Genomic DNA, 26,669 nt, shown 5'->3' on the forward strand with positions numbered 1-26,669 from the left:
GATATCTCCATGCAAATGTATAACACTGAGCCCAATACAGAGAGCCAGAGATATCTCCATGCAAATGTATAACACTGAGCCCAATACAGAGAGCCAGAGATATCTCCATGCAAATGTATAACACTGAGCTCAATACAGAGAGCCAGAGATATCTCCATGCAAATGTATAACACTGAGCCCAATACAGAGAGCCAGATATATCTCCATGCAAATGTATAACACTGAGCCCAATACAGAGAGCCAGATATATCTCCATGCAAATTTATAACACTGAGCTCAATACAGAGAGCCAGATATATCTCCATGCAAATGTATAACACTGAGCTCAATACAGAGAGCCAGATATATCTCCATGCAAATGTATAACACTGAGCTCAATACAGAGAGCCAGATATATCTCCATGCAAATGTATAACACTGAGCTCAATACAGAGAGCCAGATATATCTCCATGCAAATGTATAACACTGAGTCCAATACAGAGAGCCAGAGATATCTCCATGCAAATGTATAACACTGAGCCCAATACAGAGAGCCAGATATATCTCCATGCAAATGTATAACACTGAGCCCAATACAGAGAGCCAAATATATCTCCATGCAAATGTATAACACTGAGCACAATACAGAGAGCCAGAGATATCTCCATGCAAATGTATAACACAGCCCAATACAGAGAGCCAGAGATATCTCCATGCAAATGTATAACACTGAGCCCAATACAGAGAGCCAGAGATATCTCCATGCAAATGTATAACACTGAAAGTCACTGATAATTAAAGATATTATTTTAGGTCTCTTTAAAGGGTAGAATAATCAATTTAGAGACTTATGCTCTTTATTGAGGGTATATTATAAGTATATAAAATATTAGGCACGGATATGAAATAATTATATAAGGAGTAATACATAGCCCCTTATCAACTAGAGTAAGAGAATAAATAACACCTCATAATAAATCAGTTGATTGTCAGTAAATCTCTTATAGGAATTACTAATAACAAGGAACATGAGGGCTCTCCTCCCAAGTGGCAGATTTTATACACTATTTCTATGTATATACACAACTATCATTTTACTATTTCGCTGCTATTTAGAAACTTATTTTAAGTGATGATATAAATAAAAGTTATGTTTTAGTTGAACACATGAATACATTGGACAGATACTATATGTATGTAACTAGGGGGTAAGTGCACTACAGTAGAAAACCTCTTTCTTTGCAGTAAATAAATAAAGGGGCATTAGTGTCCCTCCTGTATGACACCAGGATCCGTGTGAAGGAATAATAGGTACCAAGCAATACAATACAATATAACGGTGATTATCCCCATCACGTATATAATTACAGGATAAGTGAGTGACTAGTACAAGCCGAGGTCAGGGCCACAGAAGAACAAACGTCAGGCATAAGCCCGGTCACTATTGGTCAGTCAGGCATAAGCCGGGTCACTATTGGTCAGTCAGACATAAGCCGGGTCACTATTGGTCAGTCAGACATAAGCCCGGTCACTATTGGTCAGTCAGACATAAGCCGGGTCACTATTGGTCAGTCAGACATAAGCCCGGTCACTATTGGTCAGTCAGACATAAGCCCGGTCACTATTGGTCAGTCAGACAATTACTATGACTCATTCAGAACTGGATATAAACTGACATAAGGCCGTATTACTCTGTCACTTTAGGTACCGGTGATTATAGGTATATATTGCGGTGATTATAGGTATATATTGGGGTGATTATAGGTATATATTGGTTGTACCAGCTCTCTGTATTCCTAGGTTCTTGTTATGCAGTTTTTTATTGTTTTGTGTGTTAGCTTTATCCTAATTTAGTATCTTTATACTGTGACTGTCTTAGTGTCCATTTCTCATACCCAAACAAGAAAGGTTTTGTCTTACACGTGTGCCCCTCTTTCCTGTCTCCTGTCACTGTGACACCGCTCTAGTGTTGGGGATTTGCTCTTTGATGGGCACCTGCATGGATACACTGACCTGTCCTGTTATTACCTCCTATCATGGTATATATCAGCATTTTGTTAGTACATATGTATTAGATAATGTCATCTCTATTGTATGTGTGTCATGGAGGGAATGACAGCACTGTGCGAGTATCATATCCTGCAGCTTATAATACATGAGTAATACAGAAATGACGTATTGTACACAAGCCATGAATAATAACAGGAATTGCTCTGTATGAGTAACTGGACGTTACAGGACTATTATGTGCAGGATGTTACTCTCATCATTAATGTAAGGACCATATTATACCAAAGAGAGAAAGCCAGGACAGCTATTCCTCATGGATGGCTCCTAATACGTACAGACCCCACCTGATGGAAAATGCCAGGATACTGCACATCTCTGAGCGTTGGATGTATGATCTGTTATCTATATACAGGTGCACAGCACAGCGTCACTGTACCAGTATGCCGGGAGCTTCACATAATTACTGTGTTCCGTTACCTAGCTGTATCCATGTCAGTCTTGTCTGATCATAGTTGTAATGGAGTTATATGAGCTGAATTACTCTGTTCTGTTACCTAGCTGCATCCATGTCTAATCATAGTGGTATGAGCTGAAATACTCTGTGCTGCAGTTACAGTTTTCTTTAGTTACAGATTTCCAGCACCGCCCACCTTATCTGCTGCTTGTGTGTCTGCCCCCAGGTTTGCAGGATACAGCAGCTGCTCATTTTATAATCTGCTTTTCTTGCACTATTCTAGCAGCAAAACATTCACATAATATTATAGTAATCTGTAGTATTAAATATTCAATAAATAACATTCCAAGTGTTACTACAGGAGGAAACTATATTCTTCTAATCTTGCAATAAAATGACTCTGATGTAGAAAATTCTGCCTCACTGCTGTGTTTAGTATAACTTGTGTATAAAGGAAAAGGCGAGGTGTGGGGGGAATGAGGGAGAGGGTGATATATAATATAATAATACTATATTTTGTATATTTTGATAGTAATGTTCAGTAATAAAATATTATCCATGGGAAAATAAACTACAATTGTAAGTAAAGCCCCTAATTTGGGGTAATGGGTACGAGGACCTGTGTATAATGTGGTGTAATGGGTACGAGGACCTGTGTATAATGTGATGTAATGGGTACGAGGACCTGTGTGTAATGTGGTGTAATGGGTACGAGGACCTGTGTATAATGTGATGTAATGGGTACGAGGACCCGCGTGTAATGTGGTAACGGGTACGAGGACCCGCGTGTAATGTGGTGTAACGGGTACGAGGACCCGCGTGTAATGTGGTGTAATGGATACAAGGACCTGTAGTCAGAAGAAACTTTTCTGATCTATTTCTTAGAGAACTGGTTTGTGTAGCGCTCAGACCTATTACTAAGTGGTATTGTTATAAATGATAGGGTGATGTGTAAAAGAAGAATGGACCCAAAATGTTGCAAGATAATAGTTTACTGGTCACAGTAGACAGCAGCGGTACACAGAATATTGGTGCTTGTACAGAGAGATGTAGCAATCAAAGATGTGGGTTGTAGACATTGTGAAGCCCAGGGCAAAAGTTCCTAGCTGGGCCTAGCTGTGCCCCCCCCCCCCTGCAACCGATCGGGGAAGGAGCGTTTCCATGCGGAACACCCCCAATTCATCACACTAGTACACAAATGTCTAGAAACAAAAACAAGATACACATACATATTGTTGGTACATACAGAGACTCATATACACACATATCAAGAGGTATACATATATTCATATACAGTAACACAATTGCATAAAAAAGCCACAAACTCAGAATGCCCAGCAGCTGGCTCCCAGACGGGAGGTGAGAGCAGGGGAGGAGAGCTGGGGATGGTCATCTGCACCTGTATCACAGCAGAGGTCATAGACAGGCAGCCCAGCAGCTGGCTCCTAGAGGATGGGACGTGAGAGCAGGGAAGGAGGGCCGGGGATGGTCATCTGCACTTGTATCACAGCAGAGGTCATAGACTGGCAGCCCAGCAGCTGGCTCCTAGAGGACGGGAGGTGAGAGCAGGGGAGGAGAGCTGGGGATGGTCATCTGCACCTGTATCACAGCAGAGGTCATAGACTGGCAGCCCAGCAGCTGGCTCCTAGAGGACAGGAGGTGAGAGCAGGGGAGGAGAGCTGGGGATGGTCATCTGCACCTGTATTACAGCAGAGGTCATAGACTGGCAGCTCCACAGCTGGCTCCTAGAGGACGGGAGGTGAGAGCAGGGGAGGAGAGCTGGGAATGGTTATCTGCACCTGTATCACAGCAGAGGTCATAGACTGGCAGCCCAGCAGCTGGCTCCTAGAGGACAGGAGGTGAGAGCAGGGGAGGAGAGCTGGGAATGGTCATCTGCACCTGTATCACAGCAGAGGTCATAGACTGGCAGCCCAGCAGCTGGCTCCCAGAGGACGGGAGGTGAGAGCAGGGGAGGAGAGCTGGGAATGGTCATCTGCACTTGTATCACAGTAGAGATCATAGACAGGCAGCCCAGCAGCTGGCTCCTAGAGGACGGGAGGTGAGAGCAGGGGAGGAGAGCTGGGAATGGTCATCTGCACCTGTATCACAGCAGAGATCATAGACAGGCAGCCCAGCAGCTGGCTCCTAGAGGTCGGGAGGTGAGAGCAGGGGAAGAGACCTGGGAATGGTCATCTGCACTTGTATCACAGCAGAGGTCATAGACTGGCAGCCCAGCAGCTGGTTCCTAGAGGACGGGAGGTGAGAGCAGGGGAGGAGAGCTGGGAATGGTCATCTGCACTTGTATCACAGCAGAGGTCATAGACTGGCAGCTCCACAGCTGGCTCCTAGAGGACGGGAGGTGAGAGCAGGGGAGGAGAGCTGGGGATGGTCATCTGCACCTGTATTACAGCAGAGGTCATAGACTGGCAGCCCTGCAGCTGGCTCCTAGAGGATGGGAGGTGAGAGCAGGGGAAGAGAGCTGGGAATGGTCATCTGCACTTGTGTCACAGCAGAGGTCACAGACTGGCAGCCCAGCAGCTGGCTCCTAGAGGATGGGAGGTGAGAGTAGGGGAGGAGAGCTGGGGATGGTCATCTGCACTTGTATCACAGCGGAGGTCATAGACTGGCAGCCCAGCAGCTGGCTCCTAGAGGATGGGAGGTGAGAGTAGGGGAGGAGAGCTGGGGATGGTCGTCTGCACTTGTATCACAGCAGAGGTCATAGACTGGCAGCCCGGCAGCTGGCTCCTAGAGAATGGGAGGTGAGAGTAGGGGATGGTCATCTGCACTTGTATCGCAGTAGAGGTCATAGACTGGCAGCCCAGCAGCTGGCTCCTAGAGGACAGGAGGTGAGAGTAGGGGAGGAGAGCTGGGGATGGTCATCTGCACCTGTATCACAGCAGAGGTCATAGACTGGCAGCCCGGCAGCTGGCTCCCAGAGGACGGGAGGTGAGAGTAGGGGAGGAGAGCTGGGAATGGTCATCTGCACCTTTATCACAGCAGAGGTCATAGACTGGCAGGCCAGCAGCTGGCTCCTAGAGGACAGGAGGTGAGAGAAGGGGAGGAGAGCTGGGGATGGTCATCTGCACCTGTATCACAGCAGAGGTCATAGACTGGCAGCCCTGCAGCTGGCTCCTAGAGGACAGGAGGTGAGAGCAGGGGAGGAGAGCTGGGGATGGTCATCTGCAACTGTATCACAGCGGAGGTCATAGACTGGCAGCCCAGCAGCTGGCTCCTAGAGGATGGGAGGTGAGAGCAGGGGAGGAGAGCTGGGAATGGTCATCTGCACCTGTATCACAGCAGAGGTCATAGACTGGCAGCCCAGCAGCTGGCTCCTAGAGGATGGGAGGTGAGAGTAGGGGAGGAGAGCTGGGAATGGTTATCTGCACCTGTATCACAGCAGAGGTCATAGACTGGCAGCCCAGCAGCTGGCTCCTAGAGGACAGGAGGTGAGAGCAGGGGAGGAGAGCTGGGAATGGTCATCTGCACCTGTATCACAGCAGAGGTCATAGACTGGCAGCCCAGCAGCTGGCTCCCAGAGGACGGGAGGTGAGAGCAGGGGAGGAGAGCTGGGAATGGTCATCTGCACTTGTATCACAGTAGAGATCATAGACAGGCAGCCCAGCAGCTGGCTCCTAGAGGACGGGAGGTGAGAGCAGGGGAGGAGAGCTGGGAATGGTCATCTGCACCTGTATCACAGCAGAGATCATAGACAGGCAGCCCAGCAGCTGGCTCCTAGAGGTTGGGAGGTGAGAGCAGGGGAAGAGACCTGGGAATGGTCATCTGCACTTGTATCACAGCAGAGGTCATAGACTGGCAGCCCAGCAGCTGGTTCCTAGAGGACGGGAGGTGAGAGCAGGGGAGGAGAGCTGGGAATGGTCATCTGCACCTGTATCACAGCAGAGGTCATAGACTGGCAGCCCAGCAGCTGGCTCCTAGAGGATGGGAGGTGAGAGCAGGTGAGAGCTGGGGATGGTCATCTGCACCTGTATCACAGCAGAGGTCATAGACTGGCAGCCCAGCAGCTGGCTCCTAGAGGACGGGAGGTGAGAGCAGGAGAAGAGCTGGGAATGGTCATCTGCACTTGTATCACAGCAGAGGTCATAGACTGGCAGCCCAGCAGCTGGCTCCTAGAGGACAGGAGGTGAGAGCAGGGGAGGAGAGCTGGGGATGGTCATCTGCACCTGTATCACAGCAGAGGTCATAGACTGGCAGCCCAGCAGCTGGCTCCTAGAGGACAGGAGGTGAGAGCTGGGGATGGTCATCTGCCCCTGTATCACAGCAGAGGTCATAGACTGGCAGCCCAGGAGCTGGCTGCTAGAGGACGGGAGGTGAGAGCAGGGGAGGAGAGCTGGGAATGGTCATCTGCACTTGTATCACAGCAGAGGTCATAGACTGGCAGCCCAGCAGCTGGTTCCTAGAGGACGGGAGGTGAGAGCAGGGGAGGAGAGCTGGGAATAGTCATCTGCACTTGTATCACAGCAGAGGTCATAGACTGGCAGCTCCACAGCTGGCTCCTAGAGGACGGGAGGTGAGAGCAGGGGAGGAGAGCTGGGGATGGTCATCTGCACCTGTATTACAGCAGAGGTCATAGACTGGCAGCCCAGCAGCTGGCTCCTAGAGGACGGGAGGTGAGAGCAGGGGAGGAGAGCTGGGAATGGTCATCTGCACTTGTATCACAGCAGAGGTCACAGACTGGCAGCCCAGCAGCTGGCTCCTAGAGGATGGGAGGTGAGAGTAGGGGAGGAGAGCTGGGGATGGTCATCTGCACTTGTATCACAGCGGAGGTCATAGACTGGCAGCCCAGCAGCTGGCTCCTAGAGGATGGGAGGTGAGAGTAGGGGAGGAGAGCTGGGGATGGTCGTCTGCACTTGTATCACAGCAGAGGTCACAGACTGGCAGCCCGGCAGCTGGCTCCTAGAGAATGGGAGGTGAGAGTAGGGGATGGTCATCTGCACTTGTATCGCTGTAGAGGTCATAGACTGGCAGCCCGGCAGCTGGCTCCTAGAGGACGGGAGGTGAGAGCAGGGGAGGAGAGCTGGGGATGGTCATCTGCACTTGTATCGCAGTAGAGGTCATAGACTGGCAGCCCAGCAGCTGGCTCCTAGAGGACAGGAGGTGAAAGTAGGGGAGGAGAGCTGGGGATGGTCATCTGCACCTGTATCACAGCAGAGGTCATAGACTGGCAGCCCTGCAACTGGCTCCTAGAGGACAGGAGGTGAGAGCAGGGGAGGAGAGCTGGGGATGGTCATCTGCAACTGTATCACAGCGGAGGTCATAGACTGGCAGCCCAGCAGCTGGCTCCTAGAGGATGGGAGGTGAGAGCAGGGGAGGAGAGCTGGGAATGGTCATCTGCACCTGTATCACAGCAGAGGTCATAGACTGGCAGCCCAGCAGCTGGCTCCTAGAGGATGGGAGGTGAGAGCAGGTGAGAGCTGGGGATGGTCATCTGCACCTGTATCACAGCAGAGGTCATAGACTGGCAGCCCAGCAGCTGGCTCCTAGAGGACGGGAGGTGAGAGCAGGAGAAGAGCTGGGAATGTTCATCTGCACTTGTATCACAGCAGAGGTCATAGACTGGCAGCCCAGCAGCTGGCTCCTAGAGGATGGGAGGTGAGAGCAGGGGAGGAGAGCTGGGGATGTTCATCTGCACCTGTATCACAGCAGAGGTCATAGACTGGCAGCCCAGCAGCTGGCTCCAAGAGGACAGGAGGTGAGAGCAGGAGAAGAGCTGGGGATGGTCATCTGCACCTGTATCACAGCAGAGGTCATAGACTGGCAGCCCTGCAGCTGGCTCCTAGAGGATAGGAGGTGAGAGTAGGGGAGGAGAGCTGGGGATGGTCATCTGCACCTTTATCACAGCAGAGGTCATAGACTGGCAGCCCAGCAGCTGGCTCCTAGAGGACAGGAGGTGAGAGCAGGGGAGGAGAGCTGGGGATGGTCATCTGCACCTGTATCACAGCGGAGGTCATAGACTGGCAGCCCAGCAGCTGGCTCCTAGAGGATGGGAGGTGAGAGCAGGGGAGGAGAGCTGGGAATGGTCATCTGCATCTGTATCACAGCACAGGTCATAGACTGGCAGTGCAGCAGCTGACTCCTAGAGGATGGGAGGTGAGGGCAGGGGAGGAGAGCTGGGGATGGTCATCTGCACCTGTATCACAGCAGAGGTCATAGACTGGCAGCCCAGCAGCTGGCTCTTAGAGGACTGGAGGTGAGAGCAGGAGAAGAGCTGGGAATGGTCATCTGCACCTGTATCACAGCAGAGGTCATAGACTGGCAGCCCAGCAGCTGGCTCCTAGAGGACGGGAGGTGAGAGCAGGGGAGGAGAGCTGGGATGGTCATCTGCACCTGTATCACAGCAGAGGTCATAGACTGGCAGCCCAGCAGCTGGCTCCTAGAGGACGTGAGGTGAGAGCAGGGGAGGAGAGCTGGGGATGGTCATCTGCACCTGTATCACAGCAGAGGTCATAGACTAGCAGCCCAGCAGCTGGCTCCTAGAGGATGGGAGGTGAGAGCTGGGGATGGTCATCTGCACCTGTATCACAGCAGAGGTCATAGACTGGCAGCCCGGCAGCTGGCTCCTAGAGGATGGGAGGTGAGAGCAGGGGAGGAGAGCTGGGGATGGTCATCTGCACCTGTATCACAGCAGAGGTCATAGACTGGCAGCCCAGCAGCTGGCTCCCAGAGGACGGGAGGTGAGAGCAGGGGAGGAGAGCTGGGAATGGTCATCTGCACTTGTATCACAGCAGAGATCATAGACAGGCAGCCCAGCAGCTGGCTCCTAGAGGACGGGAGGTGAGAGCAGGGGAGGAGAGCTGGGAATGGTCATCTGCACCTGTATCACAGCAGAGATCATAGACAGGCAGCCCAGCAGCTGGCTCCTAGAGGACGGGAGGTGAGAGCAGGGGAAGAGACCTGGGAATGGTCATCTGCACTTGTATCACAGCAGAGGTCATAGACTGGCAGCCCAGCAGCTGGTTCCTAGAGGACGGGAGGTGAGAGCAGGGGAGGAGAGCTGGGAATGGTCATCTGCACTTGTATCACAGCAGAGGTCATAGACTGGCAGCTCCACAGCTGGCTCCTAGAGGACGGGAGGTGAGAGCAGGGGAGGAGAGCTGGGGATGGTCATCTGCACCTGTATTACAGCAGAGGTCATAGACTGGCAGCCCTGCAGCTGGCTCCTAGAGGATGGGAGGTGAGAGCAGGGGAAGAGAGCTGGGAATGGTCATCTGCACTTGTATCACAGCAGAGGTCACAGACTGGCAGCCCAGCAGCTGGCTCCTAGAGGATGGGAGGTGAGAGTAGGGGAGGAGAGCTGGGGATGGTCATCTGCACTTGTATCACAGCGGAGGTCATAGACTGGCAGCCCAGCAGCTGGCTCCTAGAGGATGGGAGGTGAGAGTAGGGGAGGAGAGCTGGGGATGGTCGTCTGCACTTGTATCACAGCAGAGGTCATAGACTGGCAGCCCGGCAGCTGGCTCCTAGAGAATGGGAGGTGAGAGTAGGGGATGGTCATCTGCACTTGTATCGCAGTAGAGGTCATAGACTGGCAGCCCAGCAGCTGGCTCCTAGAGGACAGGAGGTGAGAGTAGGGGAGGAGAGCTGGGGATTGTCATCTGCACCTGTTTCACAGCAGAGGTCATAGACTGGCAGCCCGGCAGCTGGCTCCCAGAGGACGGGAGGTGAGAGTAGGGGAGGAGAGCTGGGAATGGTCATCTGCACCTTTATCACAGCAGAGGTCATAGACTGGCAGGCCAGCAGCTGGCTCCTAGAGGACAGGAGGTGAGAGAAGGGGAGGAGAGCTGGGGATGGTCATCTGCACCTGTATCACAGCAGAGGTCATAGACTGGCAGCCCTGCAGCTGGCTCCTAGAGGACAGGAGGTGAGAGCAGGGGAGAAGAGCTGGGGATGGTCATCTGCAACTGTATCACAGCGGAGGTCATAGACTGGCAGCCCAGCAGCTGGCTCCTAGAGGATGGGAGGTGAGAGCAGGGGAGGAGAGCTGGGAATGGTCATCTGCACCTGTATCACAGCAGAGGTCATAGACTGGCAGCCCAGCAGCTGGCTCCTAGAGGATGGGAGGTGAGAGCAGGTGAGAGCTGGGAATGGTCATCTGCACCTGTATCACAGCAGAGGTCATAGACTGGCAGCCCAGCAGCTGGCTCCTAGAGGACGGGAGGTGAGAGCAGGAGAAGAGCTGGGAATGGTCATCTGCACTTGTATCACAGCAGAGGTCATAGACTGGCAGCCCAGCAGCTGGCTCCTAGAGGACAGGAGGTGAGAGCAGGGGAGGAGAGCTGGGGATGGTCATCTGCACCTGTATCACAGCAGAGGTCATAGACTGGCAGCCCAGCAGCTGGCTCCTAGAGGACAGGAGGTGAGAGCTGGGGATGGTCATCTGCCCCTGTATCACAGCAGAGGTCATAGACTGGCAGCCCAGGAGCTGGCTCCTAGAGGACGGGAGGTGAGAGCAGGGGAGGAGAGCTGGGAATGGTCATCTGCACTTGTATCACAGCAGAGGTCATAGACTGGCAGCCCAGCAGCTGGTTCCTAGAGGACGGGAGGTGAGAGCAGGGGAGGAGAGCTGGGAATAGTCATCTGCACTTGTATCACAGCAGAGGTCATAGACTGGCAGCTCCACAGCTGGCTCCTAGAGGACGGGAGGTGAGAGCAGGGGAGGAGAGCTGGGGATGGTCATCTGCACCTGTATTACAGCAGAGGTCATAGACTGGCAGCCCAGCAGCTGGCTCCTAGAGGACGGGAGGTGAGAGCAGGGGAGGAGAGCTGGGAATGGTCATCTGCACTTGTATCACAGCAGAGGTCACAGACTGGCAGCCCAGCAGCTGGCTCCTAGAGGATGGGAGGTGAGAGTAGGGGAGGAGAGCTGGGGATGGTCATCTGCACTTGTATCACAGCGGAGGTCATAGACTGGCAGCCCAGCAGCTGGCTCCTAGAGGATGGGAGGTGAGAGTAGGGGAGGAGAGCTGGGGATGGTCGTCTGCACTTGTATCACAGCAGAGGTCACAGACTGGCAGCCCGGCAGCTGGCTCCTAGAGAATGGGAGGTGAGAGTAGGGGATGGTCATCTGCACTTGTATCGCAGTAGAGGTCATAGACTGGCAGCCCAGCAGCTGGCTCCTAGAGAACTGGAGGTGAGAGTAGGGGAGGAGAGCTGGGGATGGTCATCTGCACCTGTATCACAGCAGAGGTCATAGACTGGCAGCCCGGCAGCAGACTCCTAGAGGACGGGAGGTGAGAGTAGGGGAGGAGAGCTGGGAATGGTCATCTGCACCTTTATCACTGCAGAGGTCATAGACTGGCAGCCCGGCAGCTGGCTCCTAGAGGACGGGAGGTGAGAGCAGGGGAGGAGAGCTGGGGATGGTCATCTGCCCTTGTATCGCAGTAGAGGTCATAGACTGGCAGCCCAGCAGCTGGCTCCTAGAGGACAGGAGGTGAAAGTAGGGGAGGAGAGCTGGGGATGGTCATCTGCACCTGTATCACAGCAGAGGTCATAGACTGGCAGCCCTGCAACTGGCTCCTAGAGGACAGGAGGTGAGAGCAGGGGAGGAGAGCTGGGGATGGTCATCTGCAACTGTATCACAGCGGAGGTCATAGACTGGCAGCCCAGCAGCTGGCTCCTAGAGGATGGGAGGTGAGAGCAAGGGAGGAGAGCTGGGAATGGTCATCTGCACCTGTATCACAGCAGAGGTCATAGACTGGCAGCCCAGCAGCTGGCTCCTAGAGGATGGGAGGTGAGAGCAGGTGAGAGCTGGGGATGGTCATCTGCACCTGTATCACAGCAGAGGTCATAGACTGGCAGCCCAGCAGCTGGCTCCTAGAGGACGGGAGGTGAGAGCAGGAGAAGAGCTGGGAATGTTCATCTGCACTTGTATCACAGCAGAGGTCATAGACTGGCAGCCCAGCAGCTGGCTCCTAGAGGATGGGAGGTGAGAGCAGGGGAGGAGAGCTGGGGATGTTCATCTGCACCTGTATCACAGCAGAGGTCATAGACTGGCAGCCCAGCAGCTGGCTCCTAGAGGACAGGAGGTGAGAGCAGGAGAAGAGCTGGGGATGGTCATCTGCACCTGTATCACAGCAGAGGTCATAGACTGGCAGCCCTGCAGCTGGCTCCTAGAGGACAGGAGGTGAGAGTAGGGGAGAGCTGGGGATGGTCATCTGCACCTTTATCACAGCAGAGGTCATAGACTGGCAGCCCAGCAGCTGGCTCCTAGAGGACAGGAGGTGAGAGCAGGGGAGGAGAGCTGGGGATGGTCATCTGCACCTGTATCACAGCGGAGGTCATAGACTGGCAGCCCAGCAGCTGGCTCCTAGAGGATGGGAGGTGAGAGCAGGGGAGGAGAGCTGGGAATGGTCATCTGCATCTGTATCACAGCACAGGTCATAGACTGGCAGTGCAGCAGCTGACTCCTAGAGGATGGGAGGTGAGGGCAGGGGAGGAGAGCTGGGGATGGTCATCTGCACCTGTATCACAGCAGAGGTCATAGACTGGCAGCCCAGCAGCTGGCTCTTAGAGGACTGGAGGTGAGAGCAGGAGAAGAGCTGGGAATGGTCATCTGCACCTGTATCACAGCAGAGGTCATAGACTGGCAGCCCAGCAGCTGGCTCCTAGAGGACGGGAGGTGAGAGCAGGGGAGGAGAGCTGGGGATGGTCATCTGCACCTGTATCACAGCAGAGGTCATAGACTGGCAGCCCAGCAGCTGGCTCCTAGAGGACGGGAGGTGAGAGCAGGGGAGGAGAGCTGGGGATGGTCATCTGCACCTGTATCACAGCAGAGGTCATAGACTGGCAGCCCAGCAGCTGGCTCCTAGAGGACGGGAGGTGAGAGCTGGGGATGGTCATCTGCACCTGTATCACAGCAGAGGTCATAGACTGGCAGCCCAGCAGCTGGCTCCTAGAGGACGGGAGGTGAGAGCAGGGGAGGAGAGCTGGGGATGGTCATCTGCACTTGTATCACAGCAGAGGTCATAGACTGGCAGCCCAGCAGCTGGCTCCTAGAGGATGGGAGGTGAGAGCAGGAGAAGAGCTAGGGATGGTCATCTGCACCTGTATTACAGCAGAGGTCAAAGACTGGCAGCCCAGCAGCTGGCTCCTAGAGGACAGGAGGTGAGAGCAGGAGAAGAGCTGGGGATGGTCATCTGCACCTGTATCACAGCAGAGGTCATAGACTGGCAGCCCAGCAGCTGGCTCCTAGAGGACGGGAGGTGAGAGCAGGGGAGGAGAGCTGGGAATGGTCATCTGCACTTGTATCACAGCAGGGGTCATAGACTGGCAGCCCAGCAGCTGGCTCCTAGGGGACAGGAGGTGAGAGCAGGGGAGGAGAGCTGGGGATGGTCATCTGCACCTGTATCACAGCAGAGGTCATAGACTGGCAGCCCAGCAGCTGGCTCCTAGAGGACGGGAGGTGAGTGCAGGAGAAGAGCTGGGAATGGTCATCTGCTCTTGTATCACAGCAGAGGTCATAGACTGGCAGCCCAGCAGCTGGCTCCTAGAGGACAGGAGGTGAGAGCAGGGGAGGAGAGCTGGGGATGTTCATCTGCACCTGTATCACAGCAGAGGTCCTAGACTGGCAGCCCAGCAGCTGGCTCCTAGATGACAGGAGGTGAGAGCAGGAGAAGAGCTGGGGATGGTCATCTGCACCTGTATCACAGCAGAGGTCATAGACTGGCAGCCCTGCAGCTGGCTCCTAGAGGACAGGAGGTGAGAGTAGGGGAGGAGAGCTGGGGATGGTCATCTGCACCTGTATCACAGCAGAGGTCATAGACTGGCAGCCCAGCAGCTGGCTCCTAGAGGACGGGAGGTGAGAGCAGGGGAGGAGAGCTGGGGATGGTCATCTGCACCTGTATCACAGCGGAGGTCATAGACTGGCAGCCCAGCAGCTGGCTCCTAGAGGATGGGAGGTGAGAGCAGGGGAGGAGAGCTGGGAATGGTCATCTGCATCTGTATCACAGCACAGGTCATAGACTGGCAGTGCAGCAGCTGACTCCTAGAGGATGGGAGGTGAGGGCAGGGGAGGAGAGCTGGGGATGGTCATCTGAACCTGTATCACAGCAGAGGTCATAGGCTGGCAGCCCAGCAGCTGGCTCCTAGAGGACGGGAGGTGAGAGCAGGAGAAGAGCTGGGAATGGTCATCTGCACCTGTATCACAGCAGAGGTCATAGACTGGCAGCCCAGCAGCTGGCTCCTAGAGGACGGGAGGTGAGAGCAGGGGAGGAGAGCTGGGGATGGTCATCTGCACCTGTATCACAGCAGAGGTCATAGACTGGCAGCCCAGCAGCTGGCTCCTAGAGGACAGGAGGTGAGAGCAGGGGAGGAGAGCTGGGGATGGTCATCTGCACCTGTATCACAGCAGAGGTCATAGACTGGCAGCCCAGCAGCTGGCTCCTAGAGGACGGGAGGTGAGAGCTGGGGATGGTCATCTGCACCTGTATCACAGCAGAGGTCATAGACTGGCAGCCCGGCAGCTGGCTCCTAGAGGATGGGAGGTGAGAGCAGGGGAGGAGAGCTGGGGATGGTCATCTGTACCTGTATCACAGCAGAGGTCATAGACTGGCAGCCCAGGAGCTGGCTCCTAGAGGACGGGAGGTGAGAGCAGGGGAGGAGATTTGGGGATGGTCATCTGCACTTGTATCACAGCAGAGGTCATAGACTGGCAGCCCAGCAGCTGACTCCTAGAGGATGGGAGGTGAGAGCAGGAGAAGAGCTGGGGATGGTCATCTGCTTCTGTATTACAGCAGAGGTCATAGACTGGCAGCCCAGCAGCTGGCTCCTAGAGGACAGGAGGTGAGAGCAGGAGAAGAGCTGGGGATGGTAATCTGCACCTGTATCACAGCAGAGGTCATAGACTGGCAGCCCAGCAGCTGGCTCCTAGAGGACTGGAGGTGAGAGCAGGGGAGGAGAGCTGGGATTGGTCTTCTGCACTTGTATCACAGCAGAGGTCATAGACTGGCAGCCCAGCAGCTGGCTCCTAGGGGACAGGAGGTGAGAGCAGGGGAGGAGAGCTGGGGATGGTTATCTGCACCTGTATCACAGCAGAGGTCATAGACTGGCAGCCCAGTAGCTGGCTCCTAGAGGATGGGAGGTGAGAGCAGGGGAGGAGAGCTGGGGATGGTCATCTGCATCTGTATCACAGCACAGGTCATAGACTGGCAGTGCAGCAGCTGACTCCTAGAGGATGGGAGGTGAGGGCAGGGGAGGAGAGCTGGGGATGGTCATCTGCACCTGTATCACAGCAGAGGTCATAGACTGGCAGCCCAGCAGCTGGCTCCTAGAGGATGGGAGAGGAGAGCTGGGAATGGTCATCTGCATCTGTATCACAGCACAGGTCATAGACTGGCAGTGCAGCAGCTGACTCCTAGAGGATGGGAGGTGAGGGCAGGGGAGGAGAGCTGGGGATGGTCATCTGCACCTGTATCACAGCAGAGGTCATAGACTGGCAGCCCAGCAGCTGGCTCTTAGAGGACTGGAGGTGAGAGCAGGAGAAGAGCTGGGAATGGTCATCTGCACCTGTATCACAGCAGAGGTCATAGACTGGCAGCCCAGCAGCTGGCTCCTAGAGGACGGGAGGTGAGAGCAGGGGACGAGAGCTGGGGATGGTCATCTGCACCTGTATCACAGCAGAGGTCATAGACTGGCAGCCCAGCAGCTGGCTCCTAGAGGACGGGAGGTGAGAGCAGGGGAGGAGAGCTAGGGATGGTCATCTGCACCTGTATCACAGCAGAGGTCATAGACTGGCAGCCCAGCAGCTGGCTCCTAGAGGACGGGAGGTGAGAGCTGGGGATGGTCATCTGCACCTGTATCACAGCAGAGGTCATAGACTGGCAGCCCGGCAGCTGGCTCCTAGAGGATGGGAGGTGAGAGCAGGGGAGGAGAGCTGGGGATGGTCATCTGCACCTGTATCACAGCAGAGGTCATAGACTGGCAGCCCAGGAGCTGGCTCCTAGAGGACGGGAGGTGAGAGCAGGGGAGGAGAGCTGGGGATGGTCATCTGCACTTGTATCACAGCAGAGGTCATAGACTGGCAGCCCAGCAGCTGGCTCCTAGAGGATGGGAGGTGAGAGCAGGAGAAGAGCTGGGGATGGTCATCTGCACCTGTATTACAGCAGAGGTCAAAGACTGGCAGCCCAGCTGCTGGCTCCTAGAGGACAGGAGGTGAGAGCAGGAGAAGAGCTGGGGATGGTCATCTGCACCTGTATCACAGCAGAGGTCATAGACTGGCAGCCCAGCAGCTGGCTCCTAGAGGACGGGAGGTGAGAGCAGGGGAGGAGAGCTGGGAATGGTCATCTGCACTTGTATCACAGCAGGTGTCATAGACTGGCAGCCCAGCAGCTGGCTCCTAGGGGACAGGAGGTGAGAGCAGGGGAGGAGAGCTGGGGATGGTCATCTGCACCTGTATCACAGCAGAGGTCATAGACTGGCAGCCCAGCAGCTGGCTCCTAGAGGACGGGAGGTGAGTGCAGGAGAAGAGCTGGGAATGGTCATCTGCTCTTGTATCACAGCAGAGGTCATAGACTGGCAGCCCAGCAGCTGGCTCCTAGAGGACAGGAGGTGAGAGCAGGGGAGGAGAGCTGGGGATGTTCATCTGCACCTGTATCACAGCAGAGGTCCTAGACTGGCAGCCCAGCAGCTGGCTCCTAGAGGACAGGAGGTGAGAGCAGGAGAAGAGCTGGGGATGGTCATCTGCACCTGTGTCACAGCAGAGGTCATAGACTGGCAGCCCTGCAGCTGGCTCCTAGAGGACAGGAGGTGAGAGTAGGGGAGGAGAGCTGGGGATGGTCATCTGCACCTGTATCACAGCAGAGGTCATAGACTGGCAGCCCAGCAGCTGGCTCCTAGAGGACGGGAGGTGAGAGCAGGGGAGGAGAGCTGGGGATGGTCATCTGCACCTGTATCACAGCGGAGGTCATAGACTGGCAGCCCAGCAGCTGGCTCCTAGAGGATGGGAGGTGAGAGCAGGGGAGGAGAGCTGGGAATGGTCATCTGCATCTGTATCACAGCACAGGTCATAGACTGGTAGTGCAGCAGCTGACTCCTAGAGGATGGGAGGTGAGGGCAGGGGAGGAGAGCTGGGGATGGTCATCTGCACCTGTATCACAGCAGAGGTCATAGACTGGCAGCCCAGCAGCTGGCTCCTAGAGGACGGGAGGTGAGAGCAGGAGAAGAGCTGGGAATGGTCATCTGCACCTGTATCACAGCAGAGGTCATAGACTGGCAGCCCAGCAGCTGGCTCCTAGAGGACGGGAGGTGAGAGCAGGGGAGGAGAGCTGGGGATGTTCATCTGCACCTGTATCACAGCAGAGGTCATAGACTGGCAGCCCAGCAGCTGGCTCCTAGAGGACAGGAGGTGAGAGCAGGGGAGGAGAGCTGGGGATGGTCATCTGCACCTGTATCACAGCAGAGGTCATAGACTGGCAGCCCAGCAGCTGGCTCCTAGAGGATGGGAGGTGAGAGCTGGGGATGGTCATCTGCACCTGTATCACAGCAGAGGTCATAGACTGGCAGCCCAGCAGCTGGCTCCTAGAGGACGGGAGGTGAGAGCAGGGGAGGAGAGCTGGGGATGGTCATCTGCACCTGTATCACAGCAGAGGTCATAGAATGGCAGCCCAGCAGCTGGCTCCTAGAGGACAGGAGGTGAGAGCAGGGGAGGAGAGCTGGGGATGGTCATCTGCACCTGTATCACAGCAGAGGTCATAGACTGGCAGCCCGGCAGCTGGCTCCTAGAGGATGGGAGGTGAGAGCAGGACCCTGAGGTCCTTGACACTCAGGATGTAAAGATGATCCTCCACAGTGCCGAAGGGGATAATGTGCTGCAGCTGATAATTTAACACCCTTTACCCAACCTGTGGTGCAGAGTGTTCTTACCGTAGTCAACAGCCACCAGAATTTCGGCTTGGTTTTAGTAAGATGCAGGCAAACAAGTATACTGTCTTGTATTTGAACAACCAAAAGGGATTTTATTCAGTACAATCTCCCTAAGGAGTCAATTACTACCATGTAATAGCAGTACAGCTATTAAAACCAGTACAATACATCTATGTAAAAGCATTACAATAAAGGTTCACACAGTAATAGTACACGCAGGTCCCGGGTAATGTTATTAATCTGGAACAATAGATCACCTTTGCACTTGCCTCGGACTGTGGAGGAAATTGTTAGTGCATCTTCACATCACAACTTTTCCTACAACACATTAGGTACTAAAGTAACACCTGAACCCAACGCCCCTAGTTGTGCACAGTCAATTATTCTAGACTACTGCATGTAGTTATTTTTGGATTGTGCAGTATGGTAAAAGGTGCCCGGGTTTTAATTGTAGTTACTAAAGTTTGAACTTAGTCATATGCAAACTGTTAATAGTCTCCTTTATGTAAATGTTAAGGTTCCTATGTCCTGATTCTTGCGGTATATTATAGGTAACTTCACTTACAGATATTGCTGAAACTTATGTGATTATTCAGTTCTTTCCTAACTCTGCAGAGGAATGATGTATGTCACCATTGCCTCACAATATGTAGCTAGCTGCGATTATAATCAATCATTCTACAGTTTATATGATGTGACCTATTCCGGATCGGCTAGCCAGATATGACCTCCTCCTATAACCTTTATAACGTCTCACAAATTATTGGGGGGGTCCCCAACTCCCCAGGGATCCCTGGCCTGGGCTGACTAGCGGTCAGGACTGATGCTGCGGCTGGGGGGCCCGGTGAAAGGGTTCCCCTGGCTGTGGCATTAGCCCCCGCTAGAAAGGGTCCGGGGCTGGTTTTAATTATAGGGGGACCCCCTATGCAGTTTTTTCCCCCTATAATTAAAACCAAGACTGGCCCTGCAGCCTGGTTGTGCACATTACAATATTTGTTCATACCAACCAACCCACATCTATGATTGCTACATCTCTCTGTACATAACCAATATTATGTTTAATGCTGCTGTTTATTGAGACCAGTAAACTTTATCTTGCAACATTTTGGGTCCATTCTTCTTTTCCACATCACCGAATCATTTGATACAATACCACTTAGCAATATGTCTGAGCGCTACATAACCCAATTTTCTAGTTTACCCAGTGGGGATGGGTATCCCCACTCATGGCAGAAGCACTTACCTTAGTTACACAAGCACATACTCTGTGCGCAAGGGTATCCATCCCAATCTATATCTTGCCTATTTATTGGAACTACTATTGTTTTGCTTTATTACACCTCAACTGCTACTAGTGGTGCTCATAATCTATATAGTACATTCCTAATTATCAATACGGGACATGGAGAAATTCCTAATTGCCCCTACCCCATGAAAAAACCCTCAGAAACAAATCGGGTAAACGTGGAGATATTGCTATCCCTGCAGAGCCTTCATTGCTAGTCGAGATGTCCTCTCAGCCTTCTCAGTCATCCTCTATAAGTACCACCAACTTACCACACTCCACCCTGCCCCAAGCAGATGCTCCCCTGCATTTCCATTAGTCTATGAAGATATGGTGAGAGCGATTAAGGATACTATGGCCCCAATTATGCAACAGCAGTCTGCTACGTTTGTGGCGGCTCTGAAAGAGGTAAAATCCCAACTGGAATCCACCGATGTACAAGTGGTATCTAACGAACAGAAGATTAGTGAGCATGAACAAGATATCTTCGAATTGAAACAACAGGCAGCGTCCCTGCAAAAATCCAGCTACCAGCTGATCGGCAAAGTAGATGACTTGGAAAATCATTCCTGCCAGAATAATTTGCGTGAGGTAGGCCTTCCAGAAAGTCTGAGGGGCCCTGACCTCATCAAATTCCTACCCTCTGATCTACCACAGATTTTGGGAGTTGCTGATGTTATACCTGACTTTACTGTTGAAAGGGTGCACAGTTTAGGATCTTTCTCCGATTCCTCACGCCCACGCACAGTGATACTTTGTTGCTTGAACTCTGGGGGTCATTCAGACCCGCTCGCGAGCGGTAGGACGCTCGCAAGCGGGTCGATGTTCCCCACTGCGCATGCGCACGATGGAGGGAGCTCCGTTGTGCGCATGCGCGAGACCCGATGAGCGACGGGCTTTCCATCGCTCCGGGTCTCGCACCAAAGGGGGCGTGCTGTTGATGTTGATTGACAGCACGCCCCCTTTGGTGGGCGTGCCGGGGGTGTGCCTGCCAGACGGAGGCGTTCCCATGGCCGAAGTCACTAGGGCCTGCAAGGAGATGAGCCCTATCTGCTCAAAGCTTGTCCAGACACAGAGGAAATTCGCTCTTCTTTATCTCGCTAAGCTCAGAATCTTCCAAGGTAAAGATTTTAAAGACTTTACTGTGCCCGCCGATGCCCGAGCATACATGGAAGAGGAGGAGGAAGAGTGCATGGCTAATCCTGACTGATAATTTCCTTTATATACCTAAGTATCATTTTCTGCTTATTGTCAGATTCTTGTACTGGACTCTCAGATACTGCTTTGCTCTAATACAATTAATACTTTGATTCTGTTGTGTGTTTTCCGATGATGGTGTTTCTATATTATTGCACTTTTATGTTGCTGCCCTGGGATATCATTGTTGGAACTTTGCAGCATATTTAAAATTGGTTTTATTCTAACCGATTTTTCTCTTTAGACTTTTGTGCTTTTCATGTTAGAAATATTCCGGCATATTATTATTTGTACATCTGATATTGATATGCCTATGTATAGATTTCTTTCTGATACTCTATATCAGTGGTGTCAAACTCGGGCCCTCCAGCTGCTGTGGGACTACATATCCCAGCATGCCCTGCCACAATTTTAGCAAGTCCTAATAGCAAAACTCTGACAGTGCATGCTGGGATGTGTAGTTCCATTGCAGCTGAAGGGCCCGAGTTTGACACCACTGCTCTATATATTTTTATCAACATTATTACAGGGGTGCGCGGCTCTTCCTTGTTCTTGTATGTCTCTAACTGTATTCATACCGTGGATTATTTCTGTTTTATTTAATTTTTTCCTTTATTTTCTTCTGTTTTCCTCTTTTTTCCGAGATTGGGAGATGTTACAACTAATAAAATCGATGTTTTTTGTTCTATAGCAATGCGATGGTGTGCTTTTTTGGGTGGGATGTCTGCGCTATTTTCTCTAAACTCCCTAAATATTGAATAATATTAGAGTGTGTTCTTGGAATGTCCAAGGCATTAAGAACCTGATTCAGAGGTGCTCGCTGTTTGCAAGAGCTCGCTCTGAATCAGGGCGAGATTTTTTTTTTTTCTCCTGCCCACTCGCTAAGCTGTGGGTGCCCACCCACAGCTTGTGAGGGCGGGCTGGAGATGGTTGCGATATCACAACGTTCGGCATTGTGAGGAGACCCTAAGGTAGGGTCTCAGCACTCTCAATGCCGAGTGGACTTCCTGCTATAATAGAGCAGGAAGTCCACTACCCGCCTACAAAATGGGGCGTGCCCCTATTTGCCCACAAAATGGAGCCCCGGAGCAAGTGAAGTTCTCATTCGCTACGGGGCTTGCGCACCGCACGTGTGCACTGGGCCACCATCGACCCGCTTGCGAGCGCTATGCTATGCGCCCGCAAGCGGGTCTGAATCAGGCCCTAATTCCCCTGTGAAATATCACAAAATAACTTCATATCTCAATTTAAAAAAAGCCGATATATCATTTTTACAGGAAACACACCTGACAGATTCGGAACATGTGAAATTATCTGTGTTGCAACAACGGGTTGTAGCTTTTTCATCGTATACCTCTAAAGCGCGTGGAGTTGCTATTCTTATACGGAAAGGGCTCCCATTTGTAGTTGAAAAGCAGATATCTGACCCAAATGCCCGATTTGTTATTCCTCAGATTACGCTTTCTGGTGTTCTTTACACTTTATGTGATATTTATGCCCCTACAAATTATAATCGTTCCTTTAATAAAGTATTGAGTAATAAGTTGTATCCCCGAGGCTCACCTCATGGACTTACTGCGGCACCTGTCACCGGTCTGTGTATTTCATCACAGTGGATCGCCACATCCGGAGTGATGAACTTACTATTCCCTGGCTACATCTGGGATTGATATCTACACACTGACGTGGACGCTGGGCGCAGTCACTCATTGGATTTGTTACATGCTCTTTATTCATATATTTCCTGTAAGTGTACATCTGTTATTAAAACCATCGTTTTCAGGGCATACTGCACTATTATTCTACTCTCTCCTTATATTTCTCCATGTTTATGGTGTTACAAGAAGGAAGATCCAGCGGTACCTCTTCCTAGTGCTATATCAGTGGTATCCAGCCATTTGGAACTATCAAGTCCAATTTGATTTGGTGACTATTGATTGTATCTCTGTGGAAAACACATTGATGTCCCAATACATTTTAAAAAGCAATGAAATTCCATAGACAAGAAAACCTTACGGTGTCACGTGTCCCATTAGGGCTTCTTAGACATGAAATTTCACAAAACCTATTGAATTTCTGCCACTCAAACTTTAAAAAGCAATGAAGTTATGATCATTAAGGCTGACGCATTAGTGGAAGTGTTCCTTGCGTAATAAAATGGCGATGCAATTATTAGCGATCGCATATTTCACCATACCCCATACACACATTACAAATACGCACTTTAGCGAATGCATAATATCCTGTATGCAAACGCTGTTTATTAGCTTCATGCGTACACATCTGCCCCAAGTATAAAGTCCTTACTACATAAATCTGACTAGCGTCTTTTCCCAAACCCCTCATACTTACACACTGCACACTCACATAAAAGATTCCATAGCTTCAAAGTGAAATATTCAAGGTTTATTCATTTATTACTAATTTTGTGAAATAAAGACTATTTTATATCTAAGGTTTAGTACATGATAAGCCAACCATGTTTGGTGTTGTACTGATCTACTCTGTCTCAACAGCTATCCGGTGTCATTGGGGAGAAGATCGCAACATGCGTTCTCAACTTATGGACTGTAGAGAGTTAAAGCACTAAAATGTACTTTGTAATGTTAGCAGCTTAGATTTGCATGCAGCAGGAAAAAGGAGACAAAAGGCTGTCGGAGGCTGACCTGTGTCCATTTGAATCGACCTGTTAAATGTCCTGTAACAGAAGCACCGTGACGGAGAAGCAATGGAATCATGCCAAACTTGCTTATTGTATTGCTTCTCCCTGTAAGGGTATATATGTGCGTTCAGACCCCAATCTGGAGTCTTCATGCTGATGCTGTTGACGGAGGTTTCTTGTTGATGCCGGTAACTGGTCCCAGTGCGCGTGCGTATGTATAGCTGTACCTTGGGTCTGTATAATTTCTTTGCCCTAAATTGTCTTTAGATCACAGCGTGTATCCTACTGTTTTTATGTTGAATAATATCCTTTGTGCGTTGGAAACACATTTCAAAGTCTGAAGGCATTTATTTACTGTATGACTGCGTACGCAAATAGCGACAATTTTAGAAGGTATAGGCAGGAGCGTATAAAGGTTTAGAAGGTATAGGAAGGATTGTACAAAGGGCTAATTACATTATAACACACCCTGTGGTTAATGGCAGATTCAGCACTCTCACAGAATGAGATTGCTGTCAGTCACAAAATGGTGGAGCTGCTAATTCACAGAATTGTGTGCTCAATGGAATACACCAGAGCCTTAACTAAACTTCTTGGTTCCCTTTGCCAGATAGAGCATTGGTGCCCTCCCTCCACCATTTTATAAATAGAGACATTAGATAGTGCACCTGAAAAAAAGGCCATGGCCTCATGGGGAAGGGCTAGGGAAGAGAGTGCTGCATCTGCAGTTAACCACATGGTGTGATGGCATACCATATCTGTATTACGCAAGGAACACGTCCATTAAGGCGTCAGCCTTAATGATCGTAATTTTATTGCTTTTTGAAGTTTAATGGGACATGTGAAACCGTAAGTTTTTTGTCTATGGAATATTTCTTAACAACCAAATGATAATCTCTTTCTATGCCATTTGTATCTATAGTAAAGTAACAATATAAAGTTTCTTCAATTTCTTTCTCTCTCAATTTTTCCCTTATTTTTATTTGTCCCTCTTTTTTTAATGTTGAAAATATTGGTATTTGCACCTTATGATTATGGTTACTATGGAGTGTGAGATAGAGGATAATACTAAACCTTCTTTCGATTTTCATCATACGCCACTAATACTCCATATTGTATGATTTGCAATGATTGTTATTACTTTAATTATATACTGGTGTATTTTGTTTATACTACTGTTTCTAGTAAAAAAAAAAATATTTTTTAATGTATATTACCCATTATGTTGACTAATCTCCATGTTTTTTTTTCTTTGTATTGTATTTTGGATACCAATAAAAAAAGGTTTAAAAAAAAAAAAACATGATGGAAACCAAATGAGCCATGAATGGTCCTAAAGGCATTACCTCACCAAATATAGCTGAGTGGCTCTAACACTATGGTCAGCTATATGGTAATGATGGGAGTTGATTGGTTTGTTTTTAGTGGTTAATGGTTTATCCAAAGGTGGTGAGGTTCCGATGTTTCCTCACAATAGTGTTGTACCGATGTTGGGTCACTGTAACTCGCTCCTGTGGCCTCTCTCCGCCTAATGCAGAGCATTATCAGTCAGGCATGCAGCACAGGAGCAGGTGTCTTGGGTGGCGGGCAGTCACTCTGAGCCTGTCACTGTGTCTATGACGTGATGGTGGCACTCAGCGTATCACTGCCTGCCAATGACTGAGTGCCCGGCTGACTGGTTAAGCTCACAGTCTGTCAGGGCAGTCACATGGGTCGAGGAGCAATGTGTGATCACTGCAGAGCATGAAGCACAGCAGCAGTCAGTCCACCACTATTAGTAACAGGAGGAGTCAGCTCAGCCAGCCCTGAGGAGATGACGAGGAGTCTTGTGTGGTAACATCGGAAACCATCGATGTTCCGGGATCAGTGCTTAGGCCTAAACAATGTTGTGTAATGAATGCTAATTACACTGACACTATGTTCTCCTTATGTCCAATCCCTACTATAATACAAACATCTGTAACACTAGTTATTAACGTTATCATGTGAGAGAATGTGATTTACCATAGATGGTTCCAGCAATAAAGTAACTTCCTCCAGTCCTGTAACTAAAGGTGGGGAATGTGCAGAGGGGCAGCTACATGTGTCCATGTATAAGGTGGTATTGTCCTATTATATCAGTATGACTGACATAGAGCAGATACACATTACTGACATAGGGAGACGCTGTGACCCAGACAGGCTCATACACAGGTCCTTGTACCCATTACCCCACATTATACACAGGTCCTCGTACCCATTACACCACATTATACACAGGTCCTCGTACCCATTACCCCACATTATACACAGGTCCTCGTACCCATTACCCCACATTATACACAGGTCCTCGTACCCATTACACCACATCATACACAGGTCCTCGTACCCATTACACCACATTATACACAGGTCCTCCTACCCATTACCCCACATTATACACAGGTCCTCCTACCCATTACCCCACATTATACACAGGTCCTCCTACCCATTACACCACATTATACACAGGTCCTCCTACCCATTACACCACGTTATACACAGGTCCTCGTACCCATTACACCACATTATACACAGGTCCTCCTACCCATTACACCACATTATACACAGGTCCTCGTACCCATTACACCAAATTATGGGCTTTACTTACTGTACATTTGTAGTTTTTTTCCCCACACATTACATTTCTTGTTTATTGAACATTACCATTAAATTATTATATATCACCCTCTCCCTTATTCCCCCCACACCCCGCCTTTTCCTTTATACACAAGTTATCACTAAACACAGCAGTGAGGCAGAATTTTCTACATCAGTCATTTTATTGCAAAATTACAAGAATATAGTTTCCTTCTGTAGTAACACTTGGAATGTTATTTATTGCATACGTAATACCACAGTTTACTTTAATATTGTGTGAATGCGGCAAGAAAAGCAGATTATAAAATGAGCAGCTGCTGTATCCTGCAAACCTGGGGGCAGACACACAAGCAGCAGATAAGGTGGGTGGTGCTGGAAATCTGTAACTAAAGAAAACTGTAACTGCAACACAGAGTATTTCAGTTAATGTAACTCCATTACAACTATGATCAGACAAGACTGACATGGATACAGCTAGGTAACAGAACACAGTAATGATGTGAGGCTCCCGGCATACTGGTGCAGTGACGCTGTGCTGTGCACCTGTATATAGATAACAGATCATACATCCAATGCTCAGAGATGT

At 50.9% G+C, this 26,669-nt stretch overlaps 1 protein-coding gene across 1 annotated transcript in view; it reads right to left on the reverse strand.

Moving 5' to 3' along the window:
* LOC148504708 (uncharacterized) overlaps nucleotides 1-26,669 on the reverse strand; it is a 68,751-nt gene that overhangs the window by 21,308 nt on the left and 20,774 nt on the right. Inside the window, 1 exon segment of the mRNA XM_088448585.1 lies at nucleotides 24,998-25,039. Coding sequence (XP_088304711.1) covers nucleotides 24,998-25,039 — 42 coding nt within the window.

Source organism: Taudactylus pleione, unplaced genomic scaffold, assembly GCF_031769625.1.
Source record: "Taudactylus pleione unplaced genomic scaffold, aTauple2 ptg000459l, whole genome shotgun sequence".
Lineage (NCBI taxonomy): Eukaryota > Metazoa > Chordata > Amphibia > Anura > Myobatrachidae > Taudactylus > Taudactylus pleione.